Below are 13,600 nucleotides of genomic sequence, written 5' to 3'. Positions count from 1 at the left end.
GAGCTGTACAAGAGAATTATGCTTTCATTTTATTATTGCTTGAAATCACAGTGAAATGAATATAAAAGTTCCCTTCATTTCCATTAAAGCGTCGATTGTTGCCTTTCCTATGCAACCTCTAAATAATCAGTTTGGTGTCAATGTATCTATGCTGACTGACGAAGGCACTCCGCATAAATACACATTTCTCAGATCAGCTTCTGTACACGTGATTCGAAGTGGAGCGGAAGTGGATGCTTTGGGATTTGGTTGTGTTTTTAAACAGACAAATACACAATAATATGTAAACAAATATTATTAATTTGTGTCTGTTATTTTAAACAAATCATTTTTGTCTTAAATGAGCACAAAGTAACCGAATTCTTTCATTATAGATCTGTGCATCCTTAAAGTGACACCTGTTATCAAAACAGTGGATCAAAATGAGGGATTCGATGCTCTTCACCAAATGACTATAGTAAATGGTTATTTAACGAAATTTTATGACTTGATTTAATTTCTGTATACACCATTAATTTTAATAGGCTAAATCTTTTATTTGATTAAATATGGGGGGGGGGGGGGTGTATCCTGTATTTTTACATCCCAATGTTGACAGTTATGGTTCTGGCAACATGCTGTTGTCTCCTGGATGCAAGTCAGAAAGAGAAGAACTGTGCCCTTGAGCATGTGCATCTGTGTCCATGAGTAGAGAGAAAGTGTGTTAATTCCAGGACGGATACTGTGTCCACAGAGCTGTTACACAATGTGCCCCCTGTAGACACACTGTCACATGAGAGACAGAGCAGGGGACACACAGTACACTTCTCAATCAATGCTGCAAAGCTTTAAAGCTGAGGAGAGCTGTCATCACGATACTTACTGTACATCACTATATTGACTGATTGTGTCAGGTAGTATAAGTATTTAGTCAAAGAGCTCTACACACACTAGTCACTTTATTATGTGGGCCTGTTACACTGCTTGTTAATGGCAATATCTAATCAGTCAGTCACATGTCAGTAACTCAATTCATTCCTCTGTTGAAGATCAAACCAGGTTTGGTGTCCTGATTGTTGGTGCTCGAGAAGCTGGTCTGACTATTTCAGAAACTGCTGACGTACTGGGATTTTCCTGCACAACCATCTATAGGGTTTGAAAACAATGGTTTGAAAAAAGATCATATTCAGTAAGCGGCAGTTCTGTGTGCTAAATGAATGGCCAGACTGCTTTGTGAGCTACAGAACAGAACACACTGGTGTCACTTCTGTCAATAATAAAATAATAATAGTCTACACTGTAAAAAGTAATTACTCAATCTACTTGAAAAATGTTTGTAAACTTTACAAATTATTTGGCAAATTTGTAGACGTTACTTGATTTGACCTATGTTTGGTAAACTTTAACGTGGATCCAGTAGATAAACTAAAGAACTTTAGTATACTGTACTGAAGTTCATCAAGTATGTTTGATTAAAGGGCACCTAGGTTAGCCCTTTTTTCAGATTTAGTATAAGTGTTTTGCTTCTCCAGAATGTTTCTGTAAAGTTTCAGCTCGAAACACCCATCAGATTTTTCATTATACCTTTTGCAAGATTCTATTTGGTACATTTTTTCACTAGGGTGCTGTTTTTTCGTACTGCGCCTTTAAGGCTAGTCCTCCCCGCCCACCGTTTCTACGTGCCTTTCTGCCTGCCTTAATCTCCTCCCTCGGCTGCATCAGACAACAGACAGACTTAAAGGAAGCAGATCTCACGTAGCGTTTGTGAGAAATACTACAGTAAGTAAGTACAATACGTAAAGTTCATGCACGCACACCGCAGCAGACACACACACAGACAGACAGAGCGTGTTTAGCTTAGCACTCTTTTTGCACGCATATGTGACATGATACAGGTTAATCTCCACTGCTGTATGGATATCTGTTATGTTGATGTATAAAATAAACCTGATTTAACGTCCACAAACCGGGATTGAAGCGTCTTCCTTTATAATTGTTCTGATACGCGGCTGTGCTGATGAAGTTAAGCTAAGCTAAATCGCTGTACTTCATAACACACATGCTCTGTTTTAAAACATTTTAAACATGTGAAACTCACGTTTGATGATGATTGATGATCCTAGCGAACTGAACAGACCTTTTATTCCCGGTTGCTTTGCGCACGTCTGGTCTTGATGATATGATTATACACGTGACTACCAGGACATGTTAATACTCACAGCTGTCAATCAATATTGGTGGGCGGGGGGACTGCACTCCTACGTAAAGTTGCGGTCGATCTGAAAACCGCTCCAATTTGTCCACTGTTTTTATCTTACTACATTGAAAAAAAAAAAGGACTGGGTGTGTTTATATCACCCCAATATGACGGTCTATACACCATACATGCACATATGTCTGTCCAAACAGCTTGAAAAGTAGATTTTTAACCATAGGTGCCCTTTAAAGGTTGGAGCCATGCAGTACTGCACTGTGGTCAGCAGGCGGAGTAAGATCTGCACATGCGCAGATTGAAGGTGCATTCTCTCACGTGGTGCCATTTGAATGGGATTAAAACTGGCGATTTCACAATGCAAACGGGGAAACTAAGCGAACATTTTCCATTTTGTGGACACACAAGTGCACTGTAAACCCTAATGTTGTCTTTATTTAAACAAATAAGTAAAGCTGACTGAACATAACTTAAAATTTTGCATTTTGGTCCTATCCCTTAAAAATATGAGTTAATTTAACTTATGTACCAAGAAAATGCATAAACTTAATCCTTTGACAAAAATAGGTCATTTTCACAAATGTAGTCTTCACTGTAAAATTCTAGTATGGGCAACCTTTTAAGTGCAAGGTCTTTTTTAAAACAGAAAACAAATGGCTTCAGGTATAGTTATTCATCATAATGTGAATAAATGGCTACATATATATACTCAATGGTTTTTTTTTTAACTCATTTAAATCAGTGACCATTTTTTTTTGTAGACTATACTTAAATTCAGTTCACCAAACTTAGTACTAACAATTTACTGCAACTGAACAATTTAAGCATAGTCTACAAAACCGGCAAGTTAAATAAACTTAAATATGCAAGCTTTGGGAGACTCCATTACTCAATTAAACTGAGGCAAGGAGTTTACTCAGTTAATTTTGTTCAGTCAATTTATTAGGGTTTTCAGTGTGAGATATATGTTTTATGCATGTGTATTATAATGGTTAAAATAAGCATGTGTTTTGTGTGCCATGTCGTTTCATAAAGTTGCCATTTTCCTTGTGTAGTTTTCAGGTTATTGCTAACCTTAGAAGCTCTAATGTTATTATTCTTTCATTCGGTTGTGGTATTTTATATTCTTATTGAACATTGATTGTTGGAATTCATCTAAAGAACTACTTTTTGCTACATTAGTAAATAATACTTGATATAATGTTGAGATGACTTATTTGACCTGAGTAAATATGACTCTGTATAAATAAGAATGAGTAAACAGTACTAATGCGATAAAGTTACAATTATTTAATTCAATTAAGGCAACGAGTTTGCATAATTCAACTAAGTAAACTTAACAAATTACTTTTTACAGTGTACATAAGCACATGCTCACCAAAACTAGTCAACAGAAGACTGGAAAAAGGTTGCGTTTCATCTTTCATCTTAAGTTTTGCTGCAACATTAAAATAGAAAGGTCAGAATGCATGGATTCTTCCTACTTTGTGTCAGTTTAGGCTGCTAGTAGTATAATGGTATGGGAGATATTTTCTTGGCACACTTGGCACCACAACTGAGCATCAATTAACCCTCCCTTTGTCTTAGAATTCTGTATAGAATTTGCAGGATTACTTATTTTATGAAAATAGCAGCTAAGCAGCTAAATTTTATTTAATTCAAACCTCAAATCTATTTCAAATTAAGGGTATATGGCAAATAGGAAAAAAATATTTTAGGGGATGTTTAGTACTTAGTTAATGCCTAATAATGCATTCATATCAAAAGCTGTAACTGTTTTATGAAATGGAATAAATAACTAATAATATTCAGTTTTTTTAACTAAGTGTAACACAGTAAAAAAGGTGGTTATTTCCTACTGTTGGTTTTGTTACTTTAACCAACACTTAATTCAATTCAATTCACCTTTATTTGTAAAGCGCTTATACAATGTAGATTGTGTCAAAGCAGCTTTACATAACAGGTCATAGTAAATTGGAACAGTGTAGTTCAGTTTGTAGTGTTTAAGTTCAGTTCAGTTTAGATCAGTTCAGTGTGGTTTAATAATCACCACTGAGAGTCCAAACACTGAAGAGCAAATCCAACGATGCGCAGCTCTATAGATCCTGAACCATGCAAGCTAGAGGCGACAGCGGAGAGGGAAAAAAAACTTCACTAAAGGTGGAAGTGAAGAAAAAAAACCTTGAGAGAAACCAGACTCAGTTGGGCACGACCATTTTAATTTCTCCGCTGGCCAAACGTCTTGTGCTTACTGTACTATGAGACTTTATTGTAAAGTGTAACTTATTGTACTTTATAATTGTCATGATCACCAGTGATCTACTACCACTAGAGTTCGCTGGTAAACATTTACACACAAAGGACTACAAGTCTGCTTGTAAATGGACTACATATTCAGTCATGCCACACACACACACACCTGCTCCAAGTCTCTACTGATTACACTCGCACCACCTGAGGGTTGTCAAAAACTGATTACAAATACCATTTAAACAGCACACTCACTCATTCCCATTGCTGAGTCTTGTTATCTGTAAAGTGACATTTCAACGTGGTTTCCTTAGTCTTGTTTCTCCTCGTTTTGACCTTTGCCAAGTATGTCTTTTTGTCCCTGTCTGCCTTCCGACCTCTCGCCTGATACCCTTACTACGATTCTGGCTAAAAATTAATAGAAGTGAATGGGACCAAAAGTCACATTCATGTTATAATGGCCATGCCTGCTCTTAACATGAAATAGAAGTTTAACACTAGATATCAAACTATTTTCTACTGACAATGGTGATGACAAATCCTATTGTGGGTCTTAACCTAGACACAAACCTAGGGCTGCACTAATGCCTGCTGTTTTGGACTCTACACTGATATCTAGTGGCATCAGTGAGGTCTTTTGAGAGGTGATCTAAATATCTACGAGATGAAACTTGACAGGTCTGTACCCTAGATCAATGAAAGTTTTGCCCTCCAGAACTCTGTGCCAGTCATCTGGCTGATACTATAGACAGAACTGGCTGAAAGCGCACTACAAAAACTATTATTCTTGTAAGGAGTAGGCAGTGGCAGCAGTATTGGTACTAGCTTCCAAAAAATTAAACTACTACTATAGTGATTTTGAACCATACTATAGAAAAATACCTGAATTAATCTGTTGTAGAAATTCTACAGTTGCTATGGATGGTGACCTAACAACTATACCAGTACTAAATCATAGATTAACACTAGATTTACATTTGATGTCGCCTACCCTGTTGTTGTCTATTGAAATCAATAGAGCCAATAGAGCCGCCATTTTAGTACAGGGTAGCGCTCCTTTGAAATGAATGTGGGACCAAGGTGTAGTGTAGGACTGGCCATCCAGAGCCAGAGATATATAAACATATATACATATGATCAGGTTTTCCGTTGGTCAGTATGCAAATCTTTTTTTTAAATTGCAAAATTATAATTTGACATCACTTTTCAACATCGATGGATGAGTGACCACACGGGCATTGCCGACAAAGAGCGTGTGTTTGTATGCAAGAGTGTATTATCCTCCCTCCCTGTTAAACTTGATCTAATCCCCGTCCTAAAACTTGAAACACACCCCCTCTCCTGCTTTCACTTCTCATCCTAACAGAGGGAGCGATTCATTTGTGAACAAATCTCTGTTATGAACGGCTCATTCACTTAGCCGACAATAATACCAGTTTCTAGCACCGCAGCATCCTGTTGTCATATTTTATTTACAGTGTTTGCTGATTTTATTCAACAAAACTAGCATAAGCTGGGTATTTACTGCAAGTTGGTGCTACTTTGCTTTATGATCAGGGCAGTAAGTGACTGTATTATCATCAATAACGATAACAATAATAATAATAATACTACGATAGCAATACTTGTTTAGCATAAAAGTTTGTAACATAAAAAATTAAAAAAAACGAAGTGTTACCTATGAAATGTTCTGCCTTTGTGCTTTGTTTTCTTTGTTTGCTCGTTACTACACCCGTACACAGCGCAGAAGTCCAGCATCTTCACATTGGTTTTGGACGACTAGTACGGCTGAATGACTTTAGTCCTGGGTGCCCTGTACAAATGTGGTAGCGCTATTGACGCATGCTCAGGATCCGTATGCGATATCTAGTGTATATATCTATGCTACTAAATGGTGGATATAAAAAAAAAACAGTATGGCTTTGTACAAGTTAAATAAAAATAAAGCATTAAAAACTGAAATCAGATGTTTCAATCTGTGTATTTAGGCATCAGAAAATTATAAAAAGTATAAAAAATGCTTAGTGTCATGACACTATTGTTATGTTTTTAACTGCTAGCACTTTATTTTGATGGTCCATTTGAGTATTAGAAGACTGTCTGTCTTATTGACATAAAAAAATAAAATAATCTCTCGTTTCAGCAGATAACTCGTGTTACTGATATATATATATATATATATATATATATATATATATATATATATATATATATATATATATATATATATATATATATATATAGCAGCATTAGACTGTTCCAGAGGTGCCAGTGTCTGCAACCTACCCTTCTTTTATTTCAGCAAACAGAGGTCATCAGTTTCTTATGTAACTGACTGCAACTGTTATGCCTGCCACACCAAAATAGATTGGAGAGAGTTTTATTAACATGTCATGCAAACACGTGCCACAAAATCAGAAAAAAGCCTCACACATTGTGTGCAAACATTGATACTTGCTTATTATCGGCACCCTCGCAAGGCAGGGTTGCTATGAATGGAAAAATTCTAAGTGCTGCAAACAATGATGGCTTTGTATGCCCACGTTTTCTTTTCTGCTCTGCGAGAGCATTTGGTCCTCATATACTGCATGTTGCCTGCAGGCTTGACCACATTTGTATACATTTAAGTAATAGGATTTTGGAAAGAGCATATCATAAGGAACGGCTACAGAGAGATGTTTTGTTGATGATTGCACGAGAGCTTTTGTTAAAGACGTACTGCTAACAAGCATAAAAAATTCATGCTGCACAAATAAAGTCATGTTGCTTCATTCTGTTTTACTGAGCGAGACGCTTTATTGGAGCGGTCTGCCAACAAGTGCATGCATGTTTCTCGAAGAGGAGTGCCTGAGTGATCATTTATACAGTATGCTCCAAAACGCCTTTAGAGAGTCGTTCTAAGCGGCATGCTTGGGCAAAGCGTTTACACTGCATGTCAGAGACAAATAATACAGATTGATCATGTTAACAGTCTGTCAAGCACCATTTCAGTTCTCGAGCTGCAATCGGTTTAATAGAAGTAATAATTGTTGTTGTGTTAGCGCTTCAACGCACAGTCTGCCTGTCATGAACTGAGCTGTGTTTCCTCAGGGAAAACTTCATTTCCTTCTCTACAAGACGCATTCAAAATGAAGTGTTGGGGGCGTCAGAAATCTGAAACTTGGGAGTTTTGTGGTTAATCTAAAATTCTCAAATGCTGCCAGAAGGTTTTCATTAGGATAAAGAAGCTTTAGGGCACTTCGATTTGAATGGATGGTCGTGTCAGATGTGGACACTGTTGGTTTAGTGTGCTATGTAACCTTTCAGAGGCAGAAATAAGACTCTGGGATATGCCGATGCACTTGTGCGGAGATATACTGTAACGTGAATGCGCTGTCTAGTAATACTGTACTGCTATGATCTATATATGTGTGTATGTGCATTGCTTGTTTGTTTGTGCATGTGTGTGCTGTAAATGGGTTGCTATGAGGAAGGAGGGACAGAGAGAGATCAGTTACTGTTACCACATTCACCAAACACAAGGTCAACTTGTTTACAGAAACACTCTCTCTCTCTGTTTCTCTCTCTGTTTCTTTCTCTCTTTCTCTCTCTCTCTGGCCGCTCCTTGTCATCCTCACTTCATTAGAGTGAGTCTCGAGAGGCATGAGCACCTGAACCCATTTCTATTTCAGGATTCTGTCATATTACTTCTCATTATTTGTCCCTGGCTTCTACGTCGCCAACAGTGTCTGTCTGTGTTTACAAAAAAATGCATGTGCTTCAATATTTTAACATTCTGTTTGGACTGAACCTAATTTATTTCAATCACCGATTGCTCACTTTTAAACTGTGCTGTTCATACAGAATCAGCTATGATGAGTAACTGAAGTCAAACCTCTTTACAGTTTGCAAATATCATTTGTAGCCATAGTGACAATGACTAGAGCAAATATCACAAATGGTGACTTCCATATCGCAGCTGATATGAAGCTATTTAAAGTCCCCATCAATGCATTATATTGATCTTATTGTGAATTATTAATTCACGTCTATTTTTAATTTAATATTTGATCTGGTCATTTTTAATTAAAGGGGCTATATGTGGAATTCATAAACCTTTGATATTAGTGACACTGTAGTGTCTGCAAGAAATTTTAATTTACAATGTTTATTTTGCTCGCGCATATTTTTTGTCTTAAAGCGAACATGGAATCCATGAAATCCATGCATATTAATCTACTGAAAAAAAAAAACAGATTGTTTTGGTAATCCTAATAGAATTTAACATTTACTTCTGCGCTGGAATGGCAGTCCTTCTCTGATGATGTCAGTTTGATGGGTTGGGCGAAATATGCTTAGCCATGCCCCTCCAACCATTTGCTGTGAGTAAAACATGCTTTTTTATTTGTGCAAAAATAAAACCCCACCTACTCAATTTTATTTTATCTAAGTTCAAAATATGTCATTATAATGAAATAAAGGTCTGCACCAACTAGGCATGGGCTGGTATAAGATTGTGACAGTATGATAACCTTGGATAAAAATATCACAGTTTCACAGTATTGCGATTACTGCTCTAAAATATATTCTTTTTAAAACTTTTTTCAAAACTTTTTTCCCCTTAGATGACAATACATTTTGTTTTTGTGAAAGATTTAAAATATTTTGGTGCAGTAAACACGTCAGGCTAAATAATTCCAATGAATGATTGACTTCTGCTGTCTTCATACACAGATTTCATTACAATTTACAAAGGCCATCTTTGGATATCTTTTCTGCTAGAGATACTGTTGTCCTAAAAGAACAAACAAAAAAGTAAATAAAAACAATCTTACACATACCTTGGGAATGGTATTACAGAAAATTTTGGTGGTTTTAAAACCTTGACTTTTCCAAGCCACGGTATACCTTGAAAACGGCTATTGTCCCATGCCTAGCACCAACGTTCCATTCATGCTGACTTTTAGTGTTAAGTGAATTGCAGTCAGCAACTTATTTCACATGTTCGACCTCATGCACACATAAACCAATAATAGACATGATACAGTGCTCTGATATTCTCACATGAATTTCTTTATAGTTTGTTTTATCATAACTTGATTAGAAGTCTTTGCCGCGATATTCTAATAATGAACATCCAGACACCATCCATGTTGAGAGTAACATTTACATGGTAATCTAAATATTCCAGCACAGAATAACTCTTTCAGCATTATTGTAAACATTGTATAAGTATTTGTTTCAGTTGTCATATGGATGAAAGTAGGGCTGGGTGATTTGGCCTAAAATCAAAATCTCGATTAAGTGAACTTTTTAACTTGGTTATGATTATTGAACGATTTTTTAATTTTTTGCCCTCACAGTTCACCGACAAGTTTTGTACAGTAAATATGCTCCCATATTACAAGTGAGAGATTTTTGAATGATGGGCACATTCATTGATATTTATAATATTTGAAGGAAACATTATCTACTATCTGCTATTATTTATTAAACATTAACGCTGAACAACTGCAATTAAAGCACACACCGCCTAAATAACTGGGAATTGAAAAAAAATAATTTTCAATCTTTTTCATATTAAAAGTAGAAAATCAGCAGTGTCTCTTTTAAATAAAATAACTCTTGTATCTCCTGTAAATAATATTTTAAGCAGTGCATTTTTTACTGTAAACTAAATTTTTTATGAAAATAAAATGCATGTCTGCATCTCTGATGCAGCTTACAATCATCGTCAATGTAGTGCAAAGTAAGGCTCAACAATGGGTCCATCGTCCTACTTGACCAGAGATCAGATGTGGCTGCAAAGTGGCCGCAGAAGTATCAATCAGCCTCAGCCTTTAATAGAGTGGGATCATGTGACTCCACATGCGGTAGGGAAAGTAACTGAAATCGTCCTGGAAAAATCTAATCAATTATAGGTTCTGAATGTTGATTTCGATTACTTTTCAATGAATCGCCCAGCCCAAGATGAAGGATTCTCACAAGAGTTAATATCTAAACTATTTTGATTTTCTCACCAAAAACATCCTGTTAATAATCAGTCTATGAGCCTTTAAGACTTTGGAAGTTGAGGAAATCTCTTTTTTTAAAGTTCTGTTACAAGCTTACAATTCAAGCAAACATTCTTAAATAATGCCCCTTTTAAATTTCATAAAAGGATCTTCTAGTATAACAGGCTTGTCTCTGGTGTTTGCAGGACATTCATTCATTTTCTTTTTGGCTTAGTCACTTTATTAATCTGGGGTCGCCACAGCAGAATGAACCGCCAACTTATCCAGCACCTGCTTTATGCAGCGGATGCCCTTCCAGCTGCAACCCTTCTCTGGGAAACATCCATTCACACTCATTCACACTCATACACTATGGACAATTTAGCCTACCCAATTCACCAGTACTGCATGTCTTTTGACTTTGGGGGAAACCGGAGCACCCGGAGGAAACCCACGCAAATGCAGGGAGAACATGTAAACTCCATACAGAAATGCCAACTGACCCAGCTGAGGCTCGAACCAGCGACTTTCTTGCTGTGAGGCGACAGCACTACCTACTGCGCCTACTGTAATCCTGCCTAAACCTTTTCGCTTTCTAACACATGACCTAAAGCTCATATTTAAGATCTGCATCCAATTAAAAACCGATGCACAGAACCAAGTAATTGTTTTCTTTTGTAAACTTTTGTTCCAAAACGTTGTGTGTCCATTTAAGGTGCAAGTTCATCTCTCAATTCACAAAACTCATGTTAGACAACAACTGTATCTAAAACATTTGGATGACAGACAGCTCATTCTCCAAATCCTCATAAAGTGCAGAAGTCACACATGTCTGTAACTGAAGTGTGTGTGTGAGTGTAACCATACTGAACACTGCCTTCAGTAATATCAGAGATGTGAATCACAATGTCAATGAAAACTAATTCTAATAAAAATATGTCTAATGTGCAGCATAATTTTATCCCCACACCACTGATGTGTTTCTGTGAAACTTGAATCAGACGTGATGTCTAAATACTGCACAGTATGATTTACCAAAGTAGGACATGTTCCTGCATCAACATCCTTTTCCTGGACAGCAAACGATACCCTATCCCTACCCCTAAAATCAGTGCACTGATTCGCTGATAAGAAAATTGTTCCACTGCCTGCAAAGGATGTTGATCCAGGAACATGTCCTTCTTGGTTCTCCTCTAAAGCTCTGAGACTTCATTAGATGAATGCATACCAGTTTGCCTTCCCGGCTCTCCTTTCTGCAGTATCCTTGCAGCTCGGTTGGGGTTGAACAGCTGGCGGAGCGCGACTCGAGGATCCCCGGCGACAGAGAGTAGAAGGGCGGACTAGGGCTTGGAGGGAGTCCGGAATCCGGACTATCGAGCAGTCCCTCTCGGTTCTTTCCTTTCAAACTCTCATCCATAGCTTGCAAATGTAAATGCCCCACCATTTCTGGAAGAGCGCAATTATTATTTTTTTAAACTAGCTAAATTCACTCCAAAAAGAAAGATGATGCAAGAAGTATTTAAAGTTAAAGTCCCATAACAGAGCCACACTGGGAATCCTGTTGTTTCCTTCAGAAGCCTGAAACAAAAGTAAATAAATATATGATTTATTTGGAAGAACAGAGATAGTTCTAACAATTTATACACATTTTCCTCAGGTTTAAAGGCTTTTTTGAGTCATTTTATAATAGATACAGTCACATTGGAGTAGGTTGCAAAAATAATCTAAATTTAATTCTAAATATAAAAATTTATCTAAATTTAAACAACATTTCTGAATTAGCAAAATGTTACAATGTAATAACTACTTCAAACTGCTGATCTGACTTAAAATACTAAATAGTTTTTTAAGTATACCAATATAAGATGTAACAACTTCTCTTGAACACCTAAAACTTTGCTTACTGAGGTATGATCCTTGTGACAACTAATCAGTTTGACAACTACAGTACATATAGCCTTATACAGTAGTTCACCAATTTACTTCATTCGTTAAAACAATTAGGCTACTAAATAATTACAATGTATAATGATTGTACTAAATCTAGCATGGTGTTAGTGTACACAGCGTATTTTTCAAAGAGTCAAAACACTACCAGAACTTTTAAACGCACATATTTTGATGCCCAAAATGCCGCCTAGGTAGGCAGCTCACGCCGCCGAACATGTTTCCAAAAGTGTTCGTTACAGAACAATACGCAGATCAGTGACATGTATTTGTTATTATTTAATTAAAAGATAAACAAATGTCACCTCTAATGCGCTTTATAGTACATTCAGTTATATGAAAGCGATAGATGTCTCTTAAAGAGTCTATGTTAACGTTACCTTTGAATTGTACAACGTTAAATCCCGCCGTTTAAAACTCCGTGAATGAAGTTCACTTTAGTTCATGATTCTCAAAGAGTAAAATCCACAGCAGGCGCGATTATATTCTCACACAGTTTAAAACTGAACAGCAGAACTCGCTGAAGTCTCACAAAAGTCCCCAGCTGACTATAGCCGGTGTCTTCTGTCCGTCTGTGGTCCTCCTGAAAGTACAGAAGTGTCTCCCAGCAGCGCTGCGCCAGTTTGTGAACGAGCAGAGAGCGCGCACTCTGACCGCCAGCCTTTATGCGCCTGGAACCAATCCAGAGCGGCCGAGTAGATGATGTCAATACGAACTCCGGCCAGCAGGGGGACCGACAGCTGCGTTTGACAGCTTTGCCCTACATTTCGGCTTTTAGCAAATAATGTAGAGCAAACCGCGAAAATGTGTGTGAAACATTAGTGTAAATCAATTTACACGTTTTAAAATGCTTTAGATTTGACCTCTGCTGCTAAAATAAAGAGAGCAATGCACTTCGACGATTTCTGAAGAACATTTGTGGCTTTAAATGGCCTTGATTCTTTTGAGAAGTGTCCTGGGTTACTGTGGGATTAGTGTGTCACACTTTTGAAAATTAGGGTGACCAGTATTTTTGGCAGACACACAACTTTCCTTCTCTGCCCACATGAAAAAGCACTATAGTAGTTTATAGTAAATATTACAGTTTTTGAACCAAACTTGTGAAGTATGTTATACTGAATTCATTCATTCATTCATTTTCCTTCGGTTTAGTCCCTTTATTCATCAGGGGTCGCCACAGCGGAATGAACCGCCAACTTATCCAGCATATGCTTTAAACAGCGGATGCCCTTGCAGCTTC

At 37.1% G+C, this 13,600-nt stretch overlaps 1 protein-coding gene across 1 annotated transcript in view; it reads right to left on the bottom strand.

Moving 5' to 3' along the window:
* Positions 1 to 12,983, bottom strand: part of rflna (refilin A) — a 31,157-nt gene extending 18,174 nt beyond the window's left edge. Inside the window, exons 1-2 of the mRNA XM_056463315.1 lie at positions 12,741 to 12,983; positions 11,642 to 11,991 (exon numbers count right to left, since the gene is read on the bottom strand). Coding sequence (XP_056319290.1) covers positions 11,642 to 11,857 — 216 coding nt within the window. The 5' untranslated portion in view covers positions 11,858 to 11,991; positions 12,741 to 12,983. The remainder of the gene's footprint in view (positions 1 to 11,641; positions 11,992 to 12,740) is intronic.
* Positions 12,984 to 13,600: the final 617 nt, after the last annotated feature.

The sequence above is a fragment of the Danio aesculapii genome, chromosome 8 (genome assembly GCF_903798145.1).
Source record: "Danio aesculapii chromosome 8, fDanAes4.1, whole genome shotgun sequence".
Lineage (NCBI taxonomy): Eukaryota > Metazoa > Chordata > Actinopteri > Cypriniformes > Danionidae > Danio > Danio aesculapii.
This window is presented reverse-complemented; position numbering and strand designations above follow the sequence as displayed.